The sequence below is a fragment of the Marmota flaviventris genome, chromosome 12 (assembly GCF_047511675.1).
Source record: "Marmota flaviventris isolate mMarFla1 chromosome 12, mMarFla1.hap1, whole genome shotgun sequence".
Classification (NCBI taxonomy): Eukaryota; Metazoa; Chordata; class Mammalia; order Rodentia; family Sciuridae; genus Marmota; species Marmota flaviventris.
In genome coordinates this window covers 21,293,559-21,317,375 of record NC_092509.1, presented here as the reverse complement: position 1 = coordinate 21,317,375, position 23,817 = coordinate 21,293,559, and the positions used below count along the sequence as shown (strand labels likewise).

Genomic DNA, 23,817 nt, shown 5'->3' with positions numbered 1-23,817 from the left:
TGATCATCATCAATATGCACAGTATGCCAAACTCAAGGGATCACACAATTTGGGAAGAGTGTGTCTCAGTGGAAACAAACAGGGACTGGTCTTAGTTCTAGTTTTTGAGATGGTAGATTCTTCTCCTAATATTTGCCCAACATTATCAAAGTTGCAATAGTCTCAATATAATTGCTTATAACAAAATAAAGAGCTGGGCTTACATCTTACTTGAATGTATAGATGCAAATTTTTGTATATAATGTGGGAATAACTAACCCTCTTAGCTCCCAAATTTAATAGCTCTGTTGTTTGTTACAGGATATGGTAAAATTTCTCTCAGTGGAGGATTGTTAGAGTCTGTAAACATGGCATTTTGCCAAGCACCATCCTGACTTGTTTACAGACTCTAACAGAGGATTGTTTGGATATATTTTAGACACTGAAGTTCTCATTAGAATTTACTATTTGAGAATCTGCTGGATTTGATATGAATGTTTATATATGGCCATACTATTTTTATTCCTGTTGTAATCTGATCATTTCACTTTTTCTGTTTTAAATTAGCCCTCAATTTTTCAATGAACCCCAATAAACTAAAATACATACAATAAATTCCATGGTGAATTCTCTAAAGAAGCAGAGTTCACCATGGAATTTTTGTGAAGTTGTTTACTAGTGAGGTTTCTGGATGTGGAGCAAAGGTGTGCTGGCCCTGTGTCCAGTACATTCAGGGAGAGATTGGGCACATGGTACCATATCCAAGTAGACTACCTGGAGGCCAGGATCAGTGCAGACAAACATTCTTATCTCAGAGAGAAGAGAGATGGAGACAATTTCCAGGAAATGCAACCAAGATAAAGTCAGGAGACACCATAATCCAAGTTTGTATTCACAGGAGGAATAGGCAGAATTTTAGTAGTAAATGGAGAAACAGCAGAGAAGACTGAGGGCTCTCAGTGATGTTTGTGGCACTGAGCATAAGCAGTTTGAGAGAGAGTTTACAGGTCTGGATATCTGTCAGGAAATTCCTTTCTGTTTAATTTTCATAGTCAGAACTTGTCACCTTGTCTAAGCAAACACTTTTCTTAGACTACAAAAATGATATATTTTTTGTAGGGAATTAAAATACATACAGAAGATTTAGCAATCACTCAGAGTCACACATTTCAGAAGCACCCTAAGGGTTCAGTAGCATATTGTGAAATGATTTCTTAGAGCTGTCAGTCATTTTTCCTTCACTAAGCAGTGTGACTTATCACCTTTTTTGGTGCACACTTCTTATGATTGCACATTTATCAGCAATGCACATTTTCATTGAAAGCAAAATATAAAGATTCAGAAAATATTTTGCCAATGAGAAAGATAAAAAGTCTATTTTTTTTCAATTTTAATTTGATTATTTTTATGGGAGGGGTGTCAAAATTTAAACTCAGCAGTCCTTTAAAATTCTGTATGTGTGTGTGTCTGTGTGTGTTTTGGGTAAGACAGTTCATTGCTTCAAATACTGTGTGATTGAGAGAGGGCTTCATCTTAACAAAATCAAAACCACAAGAAAATAATATCTGTGTAGTGTGCAGAAATTTTCAATTTATATAATAAACACTTTTTTCAAATTATAAAATGAACAAAAAATCTAGGTGATTAAAAACTATGTAAGAGTTCAATCCTAGTCTCATTATTCAGAAAGAATAAATACAGTTCATAGTATTTCCTTTTATATCATGAATCTTTTAGGAACATAATATGTTGTTGATTATAATATATTCCCTTGTCTTGTAACTTAATTAAAAGCCCTTATACCTTTACTTAATAATTTTTTATAATAAACATTCATGTTTGATTTTTAATTGCTTCAAATATTCCATTTCATCAGTGCATCAATGTCTAAACAACTATTCCAAAATTTTCAATAATTTAAGATTTTCCCATTTTTTACTTTTATCAATAATGTTGAACAAGTCCATAAAAATATAAAGTGTCTTAATTTTGCATCTTACTTCTTGATAGTTTTCTCAAAGTTACCTTAAAGGCAAAAGCTATAATAAACGTTAGTCTCTGATTGCCTATTGCAAAATAACTTTCTGTGGCTGTAATAATTTGTCTTCCACTGAGAAGAATGTCACAATGAGTACATTTGTCAGGTCTGCATCCTCTTGGGACATGGTTGTCTAATTATGGAAAATATTTTAACTCTGAGAAAATTAAAAAGGGTAAGTTTTGTTCATTTTAACATTTGATTGTTTTTCTGATACCCTCCCTCCCCAATGCTCATAATCCTTTTTAAAAAATGCTTTGTGTTTGTGTGCATGGTGTATGGTAGTTCATCATTTCTAATAGTGTATGATCAAGAAGTGGTGTCATCATGAACAACAACACAACAGATTCCAATAACAAAACCTAACAAAAGAAGAGGGATCTGAGGTTTTTAGCTTAAAAATTGGTCAATAATCTATCAATCTCTTAAAATTATTCATGAAAATTTGGTAATCAGAAAATTTACTAAAAACATCATTTTATCATTGTGTATTAAATTGCTTAAGATATTTTCCATATTAAATTATGAACTGGTTCTAATTCTCTTCTCACATGTGAAATATTGCTTTAACCCCACTCCTCCTATAAAATATTGTCTAATCATTAGACAGCAACTAAATTGGTCAACCATTAGATAAGCAGATGGAGTTGTGAAATCCAATTATTTAGTGCACTAGAAGGCAGAAGAAGAAGCAGAACCTACTCAGGCTGAGGAGTCACAGGCAATGAATTCCAAACATCAGTATGTGGAGCTCAATGATGGTCACTTCATTCCTAGGCTGGGCTTTGGCACCTATAAACCTCAAGAGGTAACAGTAAGGGGTTGGGTTCAGGGTTCAAAAGAAAGTAGACACAGGATGAATGGAATCCAATCTGGGTTGTCAAGTTACTTGGTTTGTATATAACACTCAGTGGGAGGGGGCTAAAGTGGTTCTCTATTTCTCCAGGCGAGAGCTATTCCATGTGCAGGAGAGACAGTGCTCAGACATTGCTCTACTTCACTGTCTGATGGTGGGGTCACCCATTGAGTATTCCAGGCACTCATGTCCTCCCACCTACCAAATGTCAGTGTATTGAAACAATTTAGTAGAAACATGAATGTCAGCACTTGGTTTTCACTGGTAATGGTTTCTGTTTATTTCTATACTTTGGGATTTTTTTTTTTTTTTGATCTTCTAAACAGACAAGATCCAGAGACATTTGTGCAGCAAAAGGCACTTGATGCTGGGAGCCATTAGCCAAGTAGGTATGACAATTTCCTTGCCAGCGTACCCCATGTTGCAGTGACATTGAATGTAGGTGACCTTGTTCAAGGACCAAGGCGGATTAGGGCGTTCCCGGTTTAGGTTCCAGGTTTAAGGTTTAAGATTATTCCTGCTGGGAATAGGGCGTATCCTGCTGCCTGAGTTCCCCTTGAGTTCTCACGGGATTCAGACAGTATATTTTGGGAGACAGAAGCCCAGTGGAGGTGGATTTGGGCAGAGAACGTGGATTTGGGCAGAGAACGTGGATTTCCCCAGAACGTGATTGTAGACGGCTGGTGTGAGTTCGGGAATAAAGAGTTGCTGTTTGAATCTACAAGCTGTGTGGTGGCTCGTGATTGTGTGCCCAGCCAGACTGCGGCATTTGTGCCCAGCCAGACTGTGGCAACTTGAGATGAGAAGCATAGAATCATTGACGGGGAATACTTCCTTTCCACTGTGAGATAGCCTTTGGCATTTCACAGAAAATGTTGGACCTTGGCTTAGTAAAATTTTTCATGTGCTCTCAACTGTGGGAAATTTACCTGAATGTATAACATCCTGGATAAGTCAAACTGGGACCTAACAAGGGTATTTGTGAATTATTGGTCATTGTTCACGTGTGTTGTATTGATAGATGACCCTCTGAAGTAGAGCAAGCTAAGTTCACTAGACTGGAACAAGTTTTGTATTCCAGTATCATTCTCTGACCACTTAATTGTTTGACAAGAGATCAATTCCCTGAAGTTTGAATTTAAACTTTTTCCTTCTGTAAGTCTTAAGGAAACATCCAGAGAGCAATTGTAAGACCTGTGGCAGGACTTGGTTACATTGTAGGGAAAAGGGGCATGAAGGGTTTCACTAGGGCTTCAGCCCTGCTCCAAGTGCCCTTACACATAAGAAATTCAGGGCTAGTATCAGAAGAGGGTGGTGGTAGGATACAGTATGGCATTTTATTGGATTGCATGGAAAAAAAGAAACTTTTGAACTTTTTAAAACAGAAAAGAATGTGTTTGATCTACCTTTTTATTCTTTAATAAATGAACTTTCAAATCACTGTCCAAATTTTGCAGACCATGCAATAATTGTCAACCTTACTCTTATTATATCTTCTAGAAATGATAGAGAGTTAGCTTTAAGGGTTGATGCTTGTGTGAATAACCCCTACAAGATGAGTATTATTTCGTAAGTCTACATCCTTAGAATATACATTTTTTTCCCACAGCCAGTGTTTAGTTCTGTCTGTCATATAGAGAGATGGTTGTTGGCCAGAGGTGACATAGCACATTGCTCTTTGTTCAAGAACATATTATCAATCTGGCCCCTGGAGGGCATCTGGTTACTTGGATTTTTTCCACAACACACAAGGATACTGGTTCTCCCCAAAGGTACAGACAGTGGAGTGTATTTATGTATTCTGCAGTCATGTTCATAGTCCTGTTGTTCCAGGGCAATGGGATAGTTTGCCAAAAGACCAGAGAAAATCCCTGGAGACTGCATACAAGCCAGAAGTCATTAGTGAGGAATGTCTACGGGGAGGGTCCAGCAGTGACCAGTTGAACCACAGCATCTGCCTCCCTCACATTGTTTTGCCAAGCAGGGCTTCCTTCACCTCAGGACATTTTGTCCTGTGCTCAATGGTTGGATGAGCAACACTTATCCTTTCCATAGTGCCTTCAGTTCTATCCCAGTCACCACAGATAGAGGGGTTTCAACCTGAATGTTTTATTTGTTCCTTTTAGTTATACATGCAGCAGAGTCTATTTCAACATATTTATACAAACATGGAGTATATAGTAATCTAATTAGGATCCCAGTCTTGTGATATACATGATGTGGAGATTCATTGTAGTATCTTGATATGTGAACATAGGAAAATTAAAGTCAGTTTTATTCCATTTTCTTTTCTATTCCTATCCTACCTCCCTTCTCTTCTTTCTCTGTTGTCTGATCCTCTGAACTTTTATTCTTCCCTATCCTTTCCTCCTTATTGTGTATTAGCATCCACATATCACAGAGAACATTTAACCTTTGCTTTTTTGAGATGGGATTATTTCATTTAGCATTATACTTTCCAGATCTATCCATTTACTGGCAAATATCATAAAGTCATTCTTCTTTATGGCTATGTAATATTCCACTGTGTATATAAATTACATTTTCTTTATCCATTCATCTGATGAAGGGCATCTAGAGTCTGGTTTCATAGTTTAGCAGTTGTATTCTGATTTTGCTGTAGTATGCTGATTTTAACTCCTCTGGATATATATATATATATATATAATATATATATATAATATATATATATTATATATATATATTATCTATATATATCTATTATCTATCTATCTATCTATCTATCTATATATATATAGAGAGAGTAATGGTATAACTGGGTCAAATGGTTGATCCATTCTTAGTTTTTTGAGGAATTTCAATACTGCTTTCCAGAGTGTTTATACCAATTTGCAGTTCTACCAGAAACGAATGAGTGTATCTTTCCCCCTATATTCTCATCAACAGTTGTTTTTTCCTGTATTCTTGATAGTTGCCATTCTGATTTTAGTGAGGTGAAATATCAATGTGGTTTTTGTTTCCATTTCTCTAATTACTGAAGATTTTGAACATTTCTTCATGTACTTTTTGACTGTTTGATCTCTTCTTTTGGGAAGTGTCTGTTCACGTCCTTTATCTCTTTATTGATTTTTTGGGGGGTTAAGATATTCAAACTCACTGTATATTCTGCAAAATAATGTGTTATCTGCAGTGCAAGTGGCAAAGATTTTCTCCCATTCTGTAGGCTCAAGAGAGGGGTTTTATATGTTGGGCTGCAGGAAACAGTGACATCATCAGCATTAACTTGCTTAATTTGGTTATCTGATCAACATCCCATGGAGCCACTGTGCAGGCATACATGCAAAAAGCATCATTCCACAGGTAATATTAGCTTGCCCTCATTTCCACATGTATGAGAGAAAGTCAGAGTCCTTCAAGATAATATGTGTATGCATGTACAGGACCAAGCTTAATCTCATTATTCCATAGTTAGACCATGTTTTTTTTGGAAAGGGACATGCAGGGCCATGGTGTTTTACTATCCTCTTTTCTTTAGAATGATATATATATATATATATACGTTTCTCTGGGAGACTGGAACTGTGGGATGTCCTAGCAGAGCGTATCAATTTAAACAGCCCCACTGAAAACCTTAGGAAATTATCTCAACAGCTTTTCTTGTACAAAATATTTTCCATGTTATTTCAAAATTCACTGTAGGTGGAATTTAGTATATTTTGGTGTCTTCATTGGGAGACGTTTTATGGTACCTTGCACAGTATGTCTTCTGTACTCATTCCATATCCTCTTTTCCTTTATTAATATTACTTAGTGACTTTGTCACATAAATGATAACACGACTATACCTGTGGGCTGTGTCCTATGATTTCTTGTAGAAAATCATTGAACTTGAGTTGCTCCTGGGGTCCTTGGCTGCCAGTGTACTAAGATTTCTGTGTTTGAAAAGGCTTGCTGGATGCCAGATTCTTGTCTTCTAGGACATGCCCAGACAAAGTAGATTTGGGGTCATTATTCCAAATACAGACCTAACACAATACATGGGCAAAGTTGAGTTTTGTGAAGTTTCTGCTTCTGCCCATGACATTCAATATTGCTTTTTGTCAATTTCCTTCAGCCTTACAGAAGAGAAAATTGGGTATTCAAAGTCCCTTATCACACAATTAAGTTGTCTGAAGAAAACATCACAATATAAAATTCCTTCTTGTTTAGTGAATTGTCCGTTGTGTTATGAGTAACTACTCACAATATGATTCTCAAAGTCATTTCTGGTGTTGTTTGTTTCTCTAGGTGCCTAATAGTAAGACAATAGAGGCCACCAAAATAGCTATAGAAGCTGGTTTCCGCCATATTGATTGTGCTTATGCATACCAAGTAGAAGAGGAGGTAGGACTGGCCATTAGAAGCAAGATTGCAGATGGCACTGTGAAGAGAGAAGACATATTCTATACTTCAAAGGTATTGTGTATACAGTGAAAAATTTACTGAAATGTGATATGAAGAATTGAAAATTATGTTAGGTGATCAATTCTTGATGGAAGTGACCATTGATACAATATTTGTTCACATATAATATCCAGTATCATAATAGAGAAAGATTATGAATTGCTACTCATAGTCTCTAAGTTTATGATATTAAAGTTCCTTTACTTTCCTGATTCTCCAATCAGCACTATGATTTAGTATTGGTTATGGTATTAGGAAGAATTATGGTTTCATTATATCCTGGGAAACTTGCTAAATTTTCTCATCATTCTAAATATCAACATTTTACATTTTTGATTTTTTTAGAGAACAATGTCGGTCAGTCTATGGGTAGTAAACAAGGTATAGCTAACGTGTGTCGATTCATGTCTTGCACATATTAAAATGGTCAAAATGTGTTTCCTTTCAGTTTTATAAATAAAAAAAATATTAATTCTTATCTTTTGAAGTGGATAGATGAGATAGAGTAACAATAGTTTTGTAAATTCTATGAAACACAATTCAGAAATTCATTATTGTTATGCAATAGAATTATATTGCTTGAGTAATTCCTTCCATAGTTCAATTGATCAACTAATAAAAAACAAAATATATAATCCAGTTTACATAAATAAGTCAGATGAATGGAAACCCAAGTCCTGAAGAGAACATCATCCCTGTGATCCACAGTATCTAAGCAAAATAAAAATGAGTGTTTCAATGTTTTCTTCCAAATATGGGCAACATGTTCATCCAGTCCAATTTCCTTTTATTAACCTCTGCAGCTATGGTCCACTTTTCATCGACCAGAGCTCGTCCAATCTTGTTTGGAAAAATCACTGAAAAAACTTAATTTTGACTATGTTGACCTCTATCTTATTCATTCCCCAATGGAGCTGAAGGTAGGAAACTTGCATCATCAAACTTATTTAATTTCAGCCGTCAGCATGACCATTATTACCATAGATGATTGAATGAAGCTTCTATTATAAATTTATTTAAACTTAATTTATATGAATTATAGAAACTCCTAAAGATTTAGATTTATTGTTAGAAGGGATGTTCAGAAACCTCCGTGTTTATTCATCCATTATGTCTGCATTACTAGAGGTTTGCTTGGGTTTTGTCCTCACCTTTTCCACTGGTTGTAAATGGGACTTTGGGGCAGTTCAAGTTTCAGGTCATTAGTATTTGATAGGGTCTCTTCCTCTTCCAGCGTCAAACCAATCTTAAATAGAAACTTGAAACCATCTTAGGTACACTACATATTCTTGGACCCACATGTGTCCAGGTAGATAAGGAATACTGTTTAACCTGTGTCATTTCTGAAATCCATCATTGCTGGAGATCAATCCCATGTGTCTATGGACTTTCCCAGTGAAAGACAGGCATTTCCCCAGGGCCATGTGTAGGGACAAGAAAAGTAACATAATCCAACTAGGAGACCCCATTAAGATGACTGAAAAAAATCTTATTAAATTACACACACATACACACACAGTTATATATATGTACACACACACACACACACACACATATACACACATATATATAATTGAACATATAGAAAACTTCAAGTAAAATAATTCAGGAAGCTAAGCATATAAAGGTATTCCTTACACCTCCACATTTAAATAGCTTTTAAATAGATGAATATAGAGTACTGCTCCATGTATTTCATGAAGGTTTAGTGACCTATCCCCTAGATATATCTAGTAGCCTTGCTATGTGTGGAATTCAGTAAGATTGCTGTGATGATCACTTCTATTGCAGCCAGGGGAAGAGCTTTTTCCACAAGATGAAAAAGGAAAAATAATATATGACTCAGTGGATCTCTGTGCCACATGGGAGGTGAGTTCCTGAAGGAGTGACCTCACAGGAAGACCACAGGGTGACATTAAGGTCATGCTTTCTCCTGAAATTTTGGGTCTAGAAATCATTATGTTTAAAAGAGTTTTTTTTTTTGTTGTTGTTGTTTGTTTGTTTATTATATGGTGGGAAGGAACGTATTACTGGAATGTGACAGAGGGAAACTAATGACACTGAGGACGTGCAGCTCCTGCCTCCACGTGCAGTGATGTCTGATGCCCTGAAGAGGACACAGAGGAATTCTTTTACTGGCCCTCAACACCTTCCCATATAATCTTTACCATTTTTCTCCTTTTCACAATCAATTCAATAGCTTTCTTGTCATTCCTGGACAGTGCTCCTCTTAACAGTTCTGTCTTGCCTTCATAGTGACATAGTTGACTGTACATATGCCTCTTCCCAACCCCTTCCTCCCAAGGCCATGGAGAAGTGCAAGGACGCAGGATTGGCCAAGTCCATCGGGGTGTCCAACTTTAACCGCAGGCAGCTGGAGATGATCCTGAATAAACCAGGCCTCAAGTATAAGCCTGTCTGCAACCAGGTGAGAGCCCTGAGCCTCACTGCCGTCTCTTATAACACTTCTTTGTTTCTTTATCACTGCCGGGTGTCCATTGGTCCTGTCCCCCAGTTCATTTGCCTTTGTGGAACAGAAGAGTCTAAGACTAGTGCCACTGTCCCGGAGTGTATGGAAGAGTCTCAATTGTGTCTCTGCTGGGTGAATCCTCCTAGTGAAAATGAGGGGAAGATCTTAGTGCTCAGTTTATGGGGAAATCAGATTATGTAAAGGTGACCAAAAAGGAGAATGGTTGTTCATCAGACTTCAGGGGCAAGGTGAGCTTGTCCTTGAGCAATGAAGGATGACTGAGACTGGATGGGTGAATGTTCTGTGGAGGGAATTTTGTGTAGGAAAGAAGGCCAGTACATGGGTAGTGAGCAAGAAAAGAGAGAAAATAGGAGATCAATGGTCAGGTTGGTGTGGAGGTTGGGTTCTTTCGTCCTTGTTATCTCTTACTTCAGCTTTCTGGACTCAGAGGAACATTTAACAGGAAAGAGTAAAGTAGGGCTTGTGAAAGTTAAAGGATTCGAGGAAGTTAGTTGCTTATGGTGATAACTGATGATGAATGAGATCCACATTCAGGAACTTTTAGCTGATTGTACAGTTGGTCTTGTGCCTGAGCCCCTTTTACTCGCTTTTCTTGATGCTTTCAGATATAAAATCAACTGTGTAATCACATCTATTCTGTGCATAGTTCTGTGCTCTAACTTACTTTTTGACAACATTCACTGTTGGAGTAATTGTCTTTGCTTGGAAAACAGAGCTTATAAAATTCATGAATTTCATATATGTTGATAGAGCATGATAAATTTTAAATATAAGTGTTAAAAATTGAGAAAAAATTCGTATTAGTTTTACCCCAATATTATTTTATCATGAATATTTTCAAACATACAGAAAAAGTTAGAGGATAATACTGGGCATCCATATTTTCCATGTTTTATCTAAAACTGTTGACTTTTGGTTTCACTGCAAGATGTTGATTTATGTGTGTACATCTGCACACTTATGTGTGATACTTTCTACATCACTTCAAAGTAAATTGTAGACTAGAGCATATTCACTTTTAGAGACCTCAGAGAACATCTCCTAGGAATGAAGATGTTCTCTCATACAGCTCAATTCCATTACTCTATCTAAAGGAATTTTAAGTCTCTCACAGCATCTATGTCCAGTCTGTATTCAAATTTCCCATTGCTTTTCTGAAATATAGTATATAGTTCTTCCTCTTTTTCTGGATGTAACTGTGGTTCACATGTTGCTTTCTGTCGTGTTTCTTAAGATCTTTTCACACAGAATGTTCTTCCAGTGCTTTTCCACGTGACATGTTGAACCAGGATCTTTTTCAAACTGTCTTATTATATCGGTTAACATGTTTTTACATTCCCATTTTCTATTAGTTAGGAATTAGTCTTCTTACAGATCAAGGGCCTGCAGAGGAGCCAAGGCAGCCAGAGTAGTCCTTAGTTACTGGTTTTTGCATCATGCTAGTACAATTTCAGACATGTCGCTCAGAGTAGCAGGCCATGAGTTTATTAGAAAGTATAAGAAAGAAGAAAAGAGGACTCTCAAGAGACAGAGTAAATCCTCTGAGAGGGGAGAGGGAGGGTATGCCCATCCTGCCTTCCAGTTTTATTGGGTGTTGCATGGAAGACTTCAGAACCTTGCCCAGGTTCACCTCTTGCTTTTGATGACAACAGCATTGCCTCAGAGTTTCAAGTCTCCATTGTGCATGTTCTTGCTCTGAAGAGAGAGATTTTTAAGTGTGAGTCACTTTCTTTTAATGGGGAGACAACTCAGAAAACACACGAAGTCCGACTTTGAAACAAATCAAAGAATTTTATTTTGCCAATTTTACCTGACCAGGGATTGCTTTGGTCACAGACTGAGTAGCTCTCTGAAAGAACATCAGCCACAAGTTGTTTGTGACCAAAGTATTTAAGGAAGAAAATAGAGAAGAAAATCATACCCCAGGAAACTTCCTATGGAATTTTGCAAATTGCAAGCAAGCAGAATACAGGGGTTGTAAATGCAGTTAGCAGAGCAAAAACAGAAAACCATATCCTCCTTTATGGGGGGTCTATATCCTCATTTGTATAGGTCTACATCCTCATGTGTATGGGTCTACCCCAAAATAATTAAAAAAAAAAGACACCTTGAGAATGGCCTGTGTAACAAGTTCCTCACGGGAAGTAAGAAGATGGAGTCCCTACTTACTTATACTTGTCTATAGTTATTTCTTATACTTAACTACTGTTCTAGTAACCTACATCCATCTCTATATTTATCTGTAACTATCTGTAACTATATTAGACTTCTGAGCTTATACTTATCACCTTACATTATCTATATCTTATTGTTAGCAACTTAAATCCTATGTCTTACAGTGATTGTATTGTTGTATTGTTACTTTTTTTTAATCTTATAACTATGGCAGACTGGAGTAACTTAACATTACTAATTCTATAACACTTATCTTATAATCCTATTGTTTTACTAATTAATATTTCATTAACCTGTAATTTCTAATCTATAGCCTATAACCTATAACCTGTATTGATTAAATTCAGACTATAACATTCTCCCACATTGACTTGTTCAATTTGGAACTTGTTCTTACAGATATGGTTAGGTGGAATTCTAAGCTTCCTAAATTCTGGAATCTGGTTTTATTGGTTGTTTTGTTTTTGTTGTTGTTAAATGTATTTTTTTTTTAGTTCTTATTTATTTATTTCTTACATACATAATAATAAGTGGAGTGCATTGCATTCATAATTATCCATTCACAGCACAATTTTTTTTTAATTTTTTATTGTTGGCTGTTCAAAACATTACATAGTTCTTGATATATCATATTTCACAATTTGATTCAAGTGGGTTATGAGCTCCCATTTTTACCCCATATACAGATTGCAGAATCACATCAGTTACACATCCATTGATTTACATATTGCCATACTAGTGTCTGTTGTATTCTGCTGCCTTTCCTATCCTCTACTATCACCCCTCCCCTCCCCTCCCCTCCCCTCTTCTCTCTCTGCCCCCTCTACTGACATTCGTTTGTCCCCCTTGTATTATTTTTCCCCTTCCCCTCACTTCCTCTTGTATGTACTTTTGTATAACTCTGAGGGTCTCCTTCCGTTTCCATGCTTTTTCCCTTCTCTCTCCCTTTCCCTCCCACCTCTCATCCCTGTTTAATGTTAATCTTCTTCTCATGCTCTTCGACCCTACTCTGTTCTTAGTTACTCTCCTTATATCAAAGAAGACATTTGGCATTTGTTTTTTAGGGATTGGCTAGCTTCACTTAGCATAATCTGCTCTAATGCCATCCATTTCCCTGTAAATTCTATGATTTTGTCATTTTTTAATGCAGAGTAATACTCCATTGTGTATAAATGCCACATTTTTTTTATCCATTCATCCATTGAAGGGCATCTAGGTTGGTTCCACAGTCTAGCTATTGTGAATTGTGCTGCTATGAACATCGATGTAGCAGTGTCCCTGTAGCATGCTCTTTTTAGGTCTTTAGGGAATAGACCGAGAAGGGGAATAGCTGGGTCAAATGGTGGCTCCATTCCCAGCTTTCCAAGAAATCTCCATACTGCTTTCCAAATTGGCTGCACCAATTTGCAGTCCCACCAGCAATGTACAAGTGTACCCTTTTCCCCACATCCTCGCCAGCACTTGTTGTTGTTTGACTTCATAATGGCTGCCAATCTAACTGGAGTGAGATGGTATCTTAGGGTGGTTTTGATTTGCATTTCTCTGACTGCTAGAGATGGTGAGCATTTTTTCATGTACTTGTTGATTGATTGTATGTCCTCCTCTGAGAAGTGTCTGTTCAGGTCCTTGGCCCATTTGTTGATTGGGTTGTTTGTTCTCTTATTGTCTAATTTTTTGAGTTCTTTGTATACTCTGGATATTAGGGCTCTATCTGAAGTGTGAGGAGTAAAGATTTGTTCCCAGGATGTAGGCTCTCTATTTACCTCTCTTATTGTATCTTTTGCTGAGAAAAAACTTTTTAGTTTGAGTAAGTCCCATTTGTTGATTCTAGTTATTAACTTTACAGCACAATTTTTTTGATGAACAAATTTAACCAGATGTCACCTGAAGAATGCCCTCCAAAGGTCTTTCAAACTTATCCTCATAAGTCTTTGAGGATATCTCTTGATTTTGGCTCAAGTTTCCATTTTTTAAATTCAGCTTCTTTTTCTTTGACATTTTGGATTCATATTAACATTAGTGTTTATTAGAATCAGATACTTTCTATCTTGTCCACTGCAGGTAGAATGTCATGTTTATCTCAACCAGAGGAAACTGCTGGACTTCTGCAAATCCAAAGACATTGTTCTGGTTGCCTATGGTGCTCTTGGAACTCAACGATACAAAGAATGGTAATGAGAACCTCAGGGAGTTGACCTCAAATGCCATTAATCATGAGCTATCTATAGTCCTACAAGACTCAGAGTTCAAAAGGTCACTCTCAACTGACCCTGGAAGAGCGGAACATTTACATTTCTGGGAAGATCCCATAGGACACTGATGCTGCCGGTCCAGGGACAGCATTTGAGGATCCCTGTTTAGAGTGGGCTCAACAGACCTGAGGAGAGTATGGGAGGAAGATGCCATAGTCTCCTGTCTTTCCTTCCAGGGTTGACCCGAGCTCCCCAGTTCTCTTGGATGATCCAGTTCTTGGTGCGTTGGCAAAAAAGCACAAGCGATCCCCAGCCCTGATTGCCCTCCGCTACCAGCTGCAGAGAGGAGTTATAGTTCTGGCCAAGAGTCTTAACGAGAAGAGGATCAAAGAGAACATTCAGGTATAGAGAAGGGCTGTGGGCACTGGGGTTATTACACAGACTCCTTTACATGTGTGCTTCTTTGAATACTCTAAGAATGTTTTTGTGCCAAGTCAATATCCTCAGCATGTCCTCCATATGTAAGATTTCAGGTGCTTTCAGAAGTGTGTTTTCTTACTCTACAATGCGACAGGTAGTGTAGCAAAATAAATTAGGATTGGATAAAGCACAGGTTTTCAGTATTTCTAGCCATGCATATGTAAACCTGTGCAAGTGACATCTTTGTTTTTTTTTTTTTAATATTCTGAAATGAGAATTTGGATTGGGTGATTTTTATTCCATAAATTATAATTTTATCTTACATTTCTCCAAATACTTGATATATTTTAATATTCATATATTTATTCAATTTGAATTTTTCACTGTTGACTGTCAGTTTATGAGTTGCTCATTTAATAGTTTGCTTTTCTTTTCATTTACAAGTGGGAGAATTTTATTAAACCATTACTTGGAGTATTTGCAAAGAAAGCTCCCTCAATATTGAGGTCAATACAAAGAGCTTTTGTTACCTCATAATTCTATGATTTGCCTGTTTGCCTTGGCTCAGCCTGAACTCAGTGAATGTCTTTCAACTACCCTGGCTGCTCGGGTTTTGTAATGAACTCTCCTATACATTTCCAGGACAATGTGCTCCCTCTGCTTCAGTCCTGCTTGCTCTGTTCTCTGGGGTGTCTGAGCTCCCCTCCATAGAAGTTCACATCCACCAGTTGATGACCCAGGCTTCATCTCATCACATAGCCCTGTCCCCAGGTGGTGCATGGATCATTGTAGAGCCTTCTCATGCCTCACCTCAGAATGGGCACATAGCTGCTTTCACCAAGTTCTAATGGCCACTTAGTTAGAGACCAGGCAATATTCTGGAGATAGGGAAACATACATGGTCTCTTAGTGAAAGAAGCTGCAATTTCACACAAGAAAGAGTTTGGATACTGGGAGATGTGAATTACTGGGGGTAACATTTTTGCAAACAATTGACCACTTTTATATTCTCTGGATATATTTTTCAGATTTAGATATATTTGTTGAAATATATTCTCCCTCCCCAATTCCACTTTTACTTCCATGCTCCTTTTGCTATATTTTCATGAAGAAAATTCCTTGTCTAATTTTTGTCTTTATGCCTTCATTTTGTGGTTGATGAATGTCATGTTTTTTCTTATATTGGGAACTCAACAGTATTATATTACATTTCTTTACAAAACTTTTACAACTCTTAAATTCCACATTTAATTCAACTGCAGTTTTTTTAATATTATGAAATAAAAATCTAAATACACACATAATTTTTAAATGCCTAGTTAAACATCCCAACAAGAGGATTTATATTTCTGACTACTTTTCTATTAAAAACAATCATTTTATCATTGTTGATGCAGATTGTCCTTGTTTGCTTTATATTGCATTGGAGCTCTTAATAAATTTGAAAGAAACTACTTTTTGAAACTTAAAGATTCTAATCTATGATTGTGATATGAATTTCCAATATTTAGCTAGTCTTTAAACATATTGCACCACACTTATCTATGAAGGCATTTGTATAAATTTTGTTACATTTATTCATACAGGAGTGATAATTTTGATAATCTTTGAATAAAATATCCCTTTTCATTTTAAGAATTTCCAAGTGTGCAGAAGAGTTCACAGAAGAATGCAGAGAATGCTACTCATCCAATTCCTCAATTGTTAAATTTTACTCTTTTGTCATTTTTAAGGAAATTACCAAAGATTTAATTATCCATTTGTTTCAGTATGTTAGCAATTCCTGAAAAATTTCCATGTTTTAAATGCCTAAAATTTAGACAAAATGATTTTTGGAGCTAGATCCTTTGTTTTATAAGCAGGATATTATTAGTACCTTAACAGTTATTGGCATAAAAATGTTGAACAAAAGTCATTGTTGAAGTTTTTATCTGTCCATTGATGGAATATAGAAAACAAACTGTATCCTTGAAAATCATGGAATTATCTTACATAGTACAAAATGTGGTCTCTAGAGTTTTCTGGGTTTTTAAAAAATGTATGACACTGTAATCTTGGGATAACATTAGCCTTATTTTGCTACAGTTTCTTTTTGCAATTTCTTTTTGTCTGTAATTGTACAGTTTCTATATCTTACATGTCAAAAGTGATTTCTATTTGTCACCTGATATTTACAGACTATTTGAGTGTTCTTTTGATGTCTTTAGTAACTTTTGGAAACTTCTTAGATTATTAAATGTTTCTGCAACAACATGATTTCATTGGATTTCCAAGATTTGCAATATGCAGTCTACATAAGCTAAAAACTTTCTACTGTGTGATAGGTTTTTGATTTCGAGTTGACTGCAGAAGACATGAAAGACCTAGATGGCCTGAACAGAAATTTTCGATATGTTACTTTCAAGCTGTAAGTAACTTTAGTAGACATGTGTCCTTTGGTTGTTATTTCAGGTCTTTCCCTCCTTTTCAGTACACTTTTGATCAGAACCCAGACACTGCATTTGGTTATCAAAAGGCTTCCATTGAGGAGAATATTTGGCTGTGAATTAAAAAATGTAGACATCTCAACTCAGTGGATAAAGTAGTTTTGAGAAGAGAGATTCAACAATGGAAGAATGTAGAGAGAAAACACCCTTGTTGAAGAGATTAATAGTCATGAAAAAATCTTTACTCCTTTTGATGCATTAGGGTTTTAGAATCTGGCATTGGACATACATTATAAGTGATGGTCAACAAGGAATATATTATGTTCCTTCTGCCTGTGGGAATGTTAATTCATAATAGAAATTAATGTGATGGTGTTTGAAAGGGGATTTGATAATCCATGGTTACATGTGCTTAAATATTGGCTGGTTTATTATTATCATTACTAATATTTCTGGCAATATAGATAAAAATGAAGGATGAAGTAGGAACATAATGTCAAGAGACAGTAAAAAGCAGTTGGAAATTCTTGTTACCTATTAAGTATTTCAAGAAGTAATGATTTTCTGTTGTATTGTTACTATAGAGATGTAAATATTATACGGTGAGCTCCAGGGGTTTGCAGGTCTATCTTACAAACAACATTCTTTCCATATGTGAATCTAGCACCATGTCATGTGTGATGGCAGTGAGCAAAAAATTAATGAATTAATGAAATGGAAGAGAGATGGCTAGCAATATACTGTACACCTAAAATAGCTTTTGTATTGATCAGTATCTGAACTTGTCCTTATTCTAAACATGGCCTATTTTTTCTATTTAACAATACCCATTTTATTTGAATCTCTTAAAATTTGCAGGTAACATTGTGTGATGCTGTCAAGAACCCACACAGGCTTGTTGCTAAGCCTTGGATGCTATTGTAAATATTGTGATTATGGTTATTAGTAGCATATGTGTGCAGATGAATGCCCTGATCTTGTTTATCTTGTGTTTATCTTGTATTCAGCCATTTTTCTAAATCCTTGTATTAACTCCAGTAGTTAATACAAGGATTATTTATTTACTTACATTGTGGAGGATGTGTCATCCTCCACAATGTAAGTAAATAAACGTGGTACAATCTGTTTCTGCTTTCACTGAGGATATGAAATAAGAAAGGATTGATTTGATTGGTAGATTGACTGATAGAGCTCAAGAAGATGAATATGAGTGAATTCTTATCTGTGTGAGATTTTTGTGTTCTGTTCTCAGGAAGGAAACAGAATTTGAATAATTAGTTATAACTATAAAACCATTTCCTAAAGCTATATTCATGATAGTAGACATGGCAGATTCTACAATCACCCAGAAAATATAATGGAGCTCCTTGGTGTCACTCCTTTGTAGAAATGGAGTCACTGAGTCTATGTCACACATTTTTATTTCTCATTTTAGTATGGCTGACCACCCAAATTTTCCACTTGCTGATGAATATTAATCTGGACACCTTTGTCCTGACTTCTACTGGTATCCCTGACTTCAGTTGTGATTCCGGAGGTGGCTCAGATGCTGATGATTGGACTCATCGCTTCTGTTGTTAATCCATGCTTCTTAACAACTTACATTCTGCTACAGCAAAGTTCACCAGTCCAGTAATTACATTTTTGTCAATTTCTGAAAACAGAATAAACTTGTTTTCCTTAAGATTCTTACATTCACTTTCTCTGTTACATTTATGACTAGTTTCTTTTTGACTCATTATGAACAAAAACTAATTTGGCTACCAGCCTGTAAGCAGGTGTTTGGGGATGCTAACCCATTTCTGGGGTGGAAATAGATAGGGGTTCTCAGGCTCTAGGGAAGTAGTAATTGATATTTAGTATTCAGTGTTTCTCTAGCTCATGGAGTAACAAGATAACACACTGCATTTAGGCCATGGTTCTTAGTCTGCAAGGTGAAGCACACATGGTAAGGAGGAGCAGCAGGCCAAGGCTCCCTTCCTGCAGCTCAAGGACCAGAGCTCCTGGAAACTGGGAGTGAGGTTTTCCTTTCAGATGGTTGCCAAGGAGGTGAGAGGGGATCAGGCCTGGAATTAGCATGAGGATTCAGATGTGCAAAGGCTGAAGAGGGCAGAGTGGAGCACTTCTCTGTTTGGGACTAATGGGCAAAAGGTTTTTCTTTTTTCCTTTTTGGTGCATATAATTATATATAGTAGCAGGATTCATGATTCCAAATATATGCATGCACATAACATCTGATCCATCTCATATCTCAATAACTTTCTGTTCTTTGCCCTCCCCCTCCCCATGATCTGCTTGCTCTCTCCTCATCTTCCTTCCATTATTATTATTTATTTTATGTCATATAAATGTTTAGGAATGATTTGATTTATTGATCAACTGTGGTATATTTGTACATGGAAATAGCATAAGAGGGTAGGTTTCATTCTCCAGTTACTTGCCCATGTCTTCTCTTTTCCCTTCCCTTCTTCCTCTTGATTCCCTTCCTCTACTCTGCTGGTTTTCCTTTCACCAAATGTTCTTTTGATAATTATATTCTGCAGACAAAAAAGAAACTTTTTTGCATACTTTATCCAATGCCAGAGCTGGAGTCATGAATAGCATTAAAAATAAAAGCTGAAACAATTTTAATTAGAATATGTTTGGAAATATTCATGTCAATTAGGATGCATTTATAGGAAGGAATTTCATAAATCACTTGGAAATTTAGAATATAGAGTGATGTGAGAAAATGTTGGACTAGAAAAGCTCCAGTTTCTCCCATGGAAACATCAGGGAACTATTAGACTTTGGTGAATTAACACTAGACATGTTCTATGAACACTCAGTTGTTGAAAGCAACAAAGAAAGCACACAATGAAGAAAAATGAAATTCAAAATGGTAGACAATTTTAGAGTAGGTGCCTTCCATTGCCAAAACCTACTTTGCACTGTGTGGTCTTGTTCTGTAGGTAGTGTCAACAGAGCTATCAATTTCTTTCCTCAAAGCAAAGGAACTGTACTGAAAAAGTCACTACATCTTATCTAGTCACAAACTTTGTAAGATATCAGAGTAACAAGTCTGCGCTTATCATCACTAAAACAACTTGCTTCTTCCTCCCTGCCAGGCAAGCAGCACAACCTCCTAGATAATTGCTGAAATTAGATGACAGCCCTCAGCAGATCAGAGAGGCGTGTTGTTACTCACAGTCCAGCAAACACCAGATTTCATGGCACATGAAAGGAACAGAAAATAAATTCTAGGGTACATATAAATGGCACCTAACAAAAGGGGAGCCATTTGTAGGTACCTTAGAAATTGTCACAAAGTCTTTGTGTACCACCATAGAAAAAAGATGAAATTTGATTTTTTTCTTTTTTTAAAGAAAATAAATAAAATAACCACCAGTAGCCTTTCCCAGTGCATGAAAAACAGACCATTACTGTGCAAGAGTGGAGGAGAAAATTGAGGCCCTTTGTGACATTGCAGTAGCTTCTGTGCACACCATGGCCAGCCCTTAGAAACCAATGGGGCTTATGCTCTCCAGGGGGGATTCAGCAGCTTTCAAAGATTTGGAATGCTCTTGGATGCAGGCCAAATGTAGGTGGAGAAGGGATTTCAGGGGGGAAATTTGTTATTTTCAGGGGTTGCTTTTATTTGGCTACAACAAGGCATAAAACCTAATAAAAATAACATATTGGCTTAACCCTCATTGACATGTTTACTCCCATCACAAAAACAAACAAACAAACAAACAAACAAACAAAAACAAACCCCCAAAACAGAGAAAGAACAAGCTCTGGATATTGTCCATGTGAATCCTGTCTCTTACTTATTCTGCGTGTTGACATCATTTTCAGGCTGGGAGCAGACCCCGCCCCCCCCCCGTTCCCCGCCCCCCGTTCCCCCCCCCCCCCCCGTCCCCCCAGTCCCCGCCCGTCCCCGCCCCCCGTCCCCCCCCCCCCCCCGTCCCCGCCCCGTCCCCGCCCACCAGCTACAGCAATATCCAGGTTAGGAAGAGGAGTCACCTCTTTTTAAAATAACCTTCTTAGAACAGAGGGTTACTTACACAGAAGCCCCCAGAAGGATCCTTTTCATCTGGCATTGACTAGGACTGGGTCACAGCCCTTTTCCCACAGTGACCATATGCTAATGCCAATGGAATTCACATGCGTGACCCAAACATAATTTTCAACATAGAAGTCAGGGACCACATTCTTCTTAGACTTGCAGTCACTTCCCTGATTTCTCTTCACATCTTCTAGCTTGGAGACTCCAGTGAGGGTCTGGATGGTCTTCAAGGCACAGGTGGTGCCCAGGAGGATGTGTGTGTCCAGACGGTCCCCCACCATGACAGTGCGCATTCCGCGTTGATGCAGTGTTCCTGCCACACGCAGGGGAGGACTAAGCGGCTGGGCTTCCAGATGATGATCGCCAGATATTGGGTCATCATCTCCACCGCTGGAACCAGAGAGCCTGTACCCGCGATGAAGTGGCCTTTTGTCCATGTTGGTGCCCAGAAGCAGGCAGCAGGGCTGCAGGTAGCTCACAGTCTTGGCCAGTTTCTTACAGCTGCTGGGCGGGTGGAAGCCCATCACCACATTGCCCAGCATGCCTGGACCCATTAAGGGCTCAGCAGATGCAGCAGGTGTCCTAATAGCTGGCCTCCTTCTTCACCATGGCCAACTGCCACTTGTTATAGACACGTTTTTTCTAAGTAGCTGGGACAAGGACAGACCAATAGGGGAAAATGACAGGTCTCACCCAGCAGCAGGTCAGTTACAGGAGAAATGCAGAGTGAGAGGAGTATGACCAGCTTTCACTTACTCTGTTATTCAATGCAATGTGAATACATCAGCTTGTATGGGAACGTCACAGAGGAAAAAAGAGAGACCCAGTGACTGCAGCTCTGGTGGATCAGGAATTGGATGCATGGAGATGTGGTAGAAGCCACAGAGCAAGAGGCCTGCTTAGCATGGAATGGTTAAAGTTAATATTTCATCTTAGTTACCTCAAGTATACTCTAGGTATGAGTACAAATTCTTAGGAGATGAAAATGCCAAAAAACTGGAAAGCTTTGGTTGTCTGCTTGAAGAATGACAGATGATGTCAACATATCTTGGGCAGAAACTTAAACTAAGACAATGAGAAGAGTGTACCAAGAAGTGGGTGAAGTAGCAGAGTCAAGGTGATAGCTGCTTTAAAGGACCACAGTTTTAGATCTGATACTTCCATTTGGTATCTGAGATGGAAGTTTGGAGTTTCTAGGCCTTGTGATACAGTTATTCAAGGTCTCAAAAAGCAGAAAAATCTCAAATAAATGACCTGGTACTATATTAACAGTTTCCTAACCATTCCTAGTAGAATGGTTAGGAAACTGTTAGTTGCCCCAAATTAGCAACTCAAATCAATCTCCTCAAATTTTAAACCAAGTTTAATTGAATTTTCTGTTTCTTATAACTGAAAGCATCAGAACCTAGCGATTTTAAATATTATAATGTTTAGCACTTTATTTTTAAAAACAGCTTATTTAAGTTTTTGACAGAAAATTTTCATAGTTTGGAGAATAAGAAAAGAGTCCACTGATCAACAGACCTTTCTGCAGCATAGTTACAACATGACCCCTGTCCTTATCATTTCAGGAAAATTGTGATTAACCTGTGTTGATATTTTGTTTCCCTACATTCTCAATTACATACTGAAATCATAAGGTAGGAACCATCTGTTTCCCACTTGGTACCTTTGTTAACCAGCTGGGATGATCATCATGGATGTGCACAGGAAGTCAATCTCAACATTTCAGACAATTTGGGAAGAAATTGTCTCAACGGAAACAGAGACTGGTGACCAGAGGAGCCACCCAAGATCTTAGCTGTAATATTTTAGATGGTAGATTCTTCACCTAGTATTTGTTAAACATTATCAAAGTTGTGTAATAGCCTCAATATAATTGCTTATAACCAAATAAAGTCCTGGACTTACATTTCATCTGAATTTATGGATGAAAATATATCTATATAATATTGGAATAACTCTTTCAGCTCTCAGATTTAATAGCAGAGTGATTTGTTCCAGATATGGTAAAATATCTCTCAGTGGAGGATTGGTCAGATATATTTTAGTCATAGAAGAGCTCTTTAGAATTTATCATTTGAAGATCTAAGAATTTTTTATGGACTATTATAAACTCCTTATGTAACAGTGAAGTGTGTGTTTGTATATATATATCCATAATATTTTATTTCTGCAATCATACCATTTCATTTTTTTCTGTGATTTAAATTGGCCTTCAAGTTCTCAATAAACACCAAGACTCTATAAAGAAGCAGAGTTCACCATGGAAAGTTGGTGAGGTTGTTGACTAGTGAGGTGTGGTGGATGTGGAGCAAAAGTGTTCTGGCCCTGTGTCCAGGACATTCAGGTAGAGTCTTGGGCACACGGTTCCGTGAGTCCAGGTAGACCGCTGGAGGCCAGGATCAGTGCAAATATTTTAATCTCAGAGAGAAGAGAAATGGTGACAATGTCCAGGAAATGCAACCCAGGTAAAATCAGGAGATACCATAATCCAAGTTAATATTTCACTAGAGGGGGATAGGCAGAATTTTAATTGTAACTGGAGAAATAGCAGAGAAGATTGAGGGCTGTCAGTGATGTTTGTGGCACTGAGTAAAAGCAGTTTGGGAGAGGGCTGGTTTTCTGCCAGAAAATTCTTTATCTTTAATTTTCAGGGATAGAGCTTTTTACCTGTTATAAGTGAACATTTTTCTTAGATTACAAAAGAGAAACATTAATTGTAGGGAACTTAAAGACATACAGAAGGTTTAGCAATCTCTCAGATCCCCCCTATTCAAATAGA

At 37.3% G+C, this 23,817-nt stretch overlaps 1 protein-coding gene across 1 annotated transcript; it reads left to right on the top strand.

The window, feature by feature from the left end:
* The first annotated feature begins 2,741 nt into the window (after positions 1-2,741).
* Positions 2,742-18,459, top strand: LOC114100200 (aldo-keto reductase family 1 member C3-like). Its single transcript, XM_071619700.1, has 9 exons — positions 2,742-2,825; positions 7,122-7,289; positions 8,081-8,197; positions 9,069-9,146; positions 9,583-9,705; positions 14,005-14,114; positions 14,372-14,537; positions 16,880-16,962; positions 18,417-18,459. The coding sequence occupies exons 1-9, from the start codon at positions 2,742-2,744 to the stop codon at positions 18,457-18,459; spliced, it is 972 nt and encodes a 323-aa protein (XP_071475801.1).
* Positions 18,460-23,817: the final 5,358 nt, after the last annotated feature.